The sequence below is a fragment of the Myotis brandtii genome, unplaced genomic scaffold, assembly GCF_000412655.1.
Source record: "Myotis brandtii unplaced genomic scaffold, ASM41265v1 scaffold139, whole genome shotgun sequence".
NCBI classification, from domain to species: domain Eukaryota; kingdom Metazoa; phylum Chordata; class Mammalia; order Chiroptera; family Vespertilionidae; genus Myotis; species Myotis brandtii.
In genome coordinates, this window is record NW_005354965.1 from 1863177 (window position 1) to 1866981 (window position 3805).

Genomic DNA, 3805 nt, shown 5'->3' on the forward strand with positions numbered 1-3805 from the left:
GGCAGGACTGCAGGGCGGCTGTGTTGCTGATGGTCAGCGTGGAGCACTTGGCTGCCCTGCTCGGGAGCCCTTTCTTTTTGAGTTCGGAGGTCAAGTTGAGGTAATAAATGTCTTCCAGGGACTTGTCGTTCTTCCTGAGGATGTTGCTGGCCAAGCGGAAGAGGAAGACCACCGCGTAGATGCCGAAGATGGTGAGGATGTACCAGGCGGCGCTGGTGCCGTCCGGGAGCCGCAGGGCCCTGGGGGGGCTGCTACTGTTCCTCCCCTCCGCCGAGTCCAGACAGAGAGACCCAGGTGAGACCAGCATCCAGGGCCGGGGGCTGCCTGGCCACCAGGCCAGTGCCGGGAGGTCGTCTTGTCGGCGGGAAGCCCGGGACTGCGTGGGAGCCTCCTGCTCAATGGGCAGGAGCCTGACAACACGTCCACGCGGTTTTCAAGATCAAAGAGTTCAGAACCCCAAGCTGTGGGACAGGAGACGAAACATCATAAAGATGCCAACCGTCCCTGAAGTAACCTGCACAAGTAGCACCATCGCAATGAGAATGCCCGGAGAATTGCTTTGGGAGCTAGACAGACGGCACATGGAAAAGTGAGCTGTCGAGGCTAACTGGAAAGAAGGTGGGGAAACCGTGCTGGGTGGGAATCGGCCTCCCCGGAACATCAGGCCAGCCAGGCAGGACAGCAGTTCGCCTTTTTCGGGAGAATGAGCCTTGTGCCTGCCCACAGCCCACGGCGGCTCCCTGGGCGGTGCAGAGGGTGTGCAGGGCGCTGGAGGGCCCGGCCCAACGCTCCCTAAACAGCCTCCCCGAAACACACAGCAGCTGGAGCCGTGGGAGGCTGGGCTCAGACGGAGACCAATGGGCCCGAGCTGACGCCCCCGGAGGCAGCGCTGGGGTCTGTGGGTGACAAAGGGCCGTCCCTGCCCCGCGAGGGAAGGGGATCACTCGGGAGCAACGGGCCCTGGGCCACGTCGCCCACGTCCTGTCCACCAGTGCAGAGAAGTCAGCGGTGACAGCATGAAAAGAAGCCATTCAGCCCTGGCCAGTGTGGCTCAGTGGATAGAGCGTCGGCCTGCAGACTGAAGGGTCTCGGGTTCGATTCCGGTCAAGGGCATGTACCTTGGTTGCGGGCACATCCCAGTGGGAGGTGTGCAGGAGGCAGCTGATCGATGTTTCTCTCTCATCGATGTTTCTAACTCTCTGTCTCTCTCCCTTCCTCTCTGTAAAAAATCAATAAAAAATATATATTAAAAAAAATAAGCCATTTAAAAAGCGCTAGAGAAAAGCAGGGTAGATGGTCCCTTTATCATCTCCGAGTGGGACATCCCTCCTAAACATAACCCAAAACTCAGAAGGGGAGAAAAGCAGACAAAAGAAAATGAATGTTAATTCAGCTAATAGAAGAATGTTGTTTCTGCTTACTATTAAACCAAGAACAACAACAAATGAGAAAATTTACAATTTATACCACTGAGTTTCTCTTCATAGCTTCCGGTTCCAGAAGAAAAAGCCCAAAATGCCAGTAGAAAAAAATATGCTAAGGATACAGACAATTAAGTTATAGAACATGCAAAAGGCTTCTCACTATTACTCACAACAAGAAAAATGCAAGTCAGAAGTACAAAAAAATAATGTTTTGTTACCTATCGGCTGCAAATGCAGCTTCAGAACGCACTGTGGGTGTGTTTGCGTGGCTGCTGTGAGGTGAAATCACACGCCCAGCCTGCAGGGCACGGCGACAGCACCGTCACTCACCTCTGACCCGGCCTCCCCCTGCGGGAACGCATCCTGTGGCCCCGCGGGGGCCTGGTGGGAGCAGTGCGTGTGTGAGGTAGTCCCTGCTGCTGCCCGCGAACAGCCTGAACAGCACGGCCTTCTGACAGTGCAGTGCATTCTGGGACCCCGAGCAGTGGAGTACTATGCAGCCACGAAAATCAATAAGAGCGTTTTTGGTACATGATATTAATAAAAAAAAGTAACCCAAGTGTGACATAATGTGCAATCATGCGTGTAAATGAAGGGGGGATGTGTTATCTGCTTGAAGCTTTCACATACATATGTGAAATATAAATATATATGGGATATAAATATATATATGAAATACAAATATATATGAAATATAAATATATGTGAAATATAATATATATGAAATGTAAATATCTCTAGGAGAATAGGCCGAGTCGGGACCCGCGGTGCCCACGGGAGGAATGGGGGGGAGATGGCTTTGCCCGGACGCCCTCTAGTACATCGTGTACTGTGTGCATTTATTTTCACAAAGAAATGGCTTTAAACCCGCAGAGCCCCAGCAGGCGCTGTCCGGCCGGGCGCAGCGCCCTTCCCAGGCCAGGAGATTAGCATCTAAACTGCTGTTTAACCCAAAACTGTTTTCGCTCCCAGGAGCCGCGAGCAGGAAGAGCGCATCGAGGAGCAGTGAGGAACGGAGGCCTCCCTGGAGCATTCCCGGCCGAGTCCCGTGTCAGGCGCCTCGTGAGCACAGATGGAGTCAGACCGTGTCACAGCGTGAGCCCGGGGCCCGCTGCGGGGGCACCGAAGGCTCCATAATGCTTCTATGCGATGTTGTTGCTAATTCATTTCGCTGATGCAAGATTCAGAGAGGCTGGTATCTTTTACGGGAGTTATTGTCAGAACGCGTGAATAACCTTAATACATGTATGTATGTATGTATGTATTTTTTATTCTATTGTCTTTTATCCCCTCTGTGCCCTCCCCCCCTTCACCCATCCCCCTCCACGCCCGCAACCACCGCACTATTGTCCCTGTCCACCAATTCCCTCTATTTTTTCTGTTTTGCTCAATCGCTTCACCACCACCTCCCCACCCCCCAGGCTGGCAGCTGCTCTCTCTGAGTTGGTCTCTATTTTGCTTGGTAGTTCAGTTCATTAAGTTCCACATGGACCAGTAACCTGAGTGCTTTCAGATGAAGGAGAAACCAGTTAAAAATAAACTCTGCTCACCAATTTGGCAACGCCCGAATGAGCAGACTTAAGTCGGTCACTCGTGAGAAACACCACCACCCTCAGGAATTCCACACCACAGCTGGTGGAACGCTCGCGAACTTTAGAAAGGGGAAAGGCCCATAATTATTTTAAAAAGCAACTCAACCAGCCAGGAACATCCTGAACTTAATTAGGGCAAGAGGACTTGTTTAAACGCGGAACACGCGGATGAGCTCATAGAACGTTCTGGAATTGTTTCGGAATGATGCCACATGTGCAAACACATATAAAAACACCCAACTGAAAACTACACACAGGAACTCACTTGGAAACGGGCTATTTCCCACATGAACAAAGCTCAGCCTGTTACTCAGCGAAGCACGCTGCTCTTTACCTCCTTCCTGAGGACAGCAGGGTGGGCTGGGTGGCTTCTGTGGGTAAACGTCCTGCAGAAGAAACAAACCTTCCACCTGCGGCGTCCGCACGTGTGCGGATGTGAAATGTACAAGTGACGCCGGGGCGGCCACGCTGGCGGCGGGAGAACACTCACCCTCCATGCGGGAGCGCCTCTTCAGTGGGCGCCGTGCCCCTGAGGGCAGACGGCCGGGCAGCACCCGACAGAGACTGCAGCAAGGAGCTGGGTGAGTTGCCGCTCATTCAGTTACTCAGAGAACTGAGGGTCTGTCTCCTGTTGGCGCCTCCTGCTCTGGCTCCTGGGGACGGTCTGGAGCGAAGGAGCTGTTGGAGCCCATGCTGGTCCCAAGGGTTGTCCAGCCCTCCCGTCGCCTCCAGCCCTCCCATCCCCTGCAGCCCGCGGGGCGGGCCTCTCCTGCCGCTGGCTCCCGCCCT

General features: G+C 53.7%; 1 protein-coding gene across 1 annotated transcript in view; it reads right to left on the minus strand.

Annotated features, from left to right (window-relative positions):
- The window catches only part of LOC106725150, a 3723-nt gene extending 3262 nt beyond the window's left edge, over positions 1-461 (minus strand). The window contains exon 1 of the mRNA XM_014535201.1: positions 4-461. Within this exon, the coding sequence (XP_014390687.1) occupies positions 4-307 (304 nt within the window). The 5' untranslated portion in view covers positions 308-461. The remainder of the gene's footprint in view (positions 1-3) is intronic.
- Between the last annotated feature and the right edge of the window lie 3344 nt (positions 462-3805).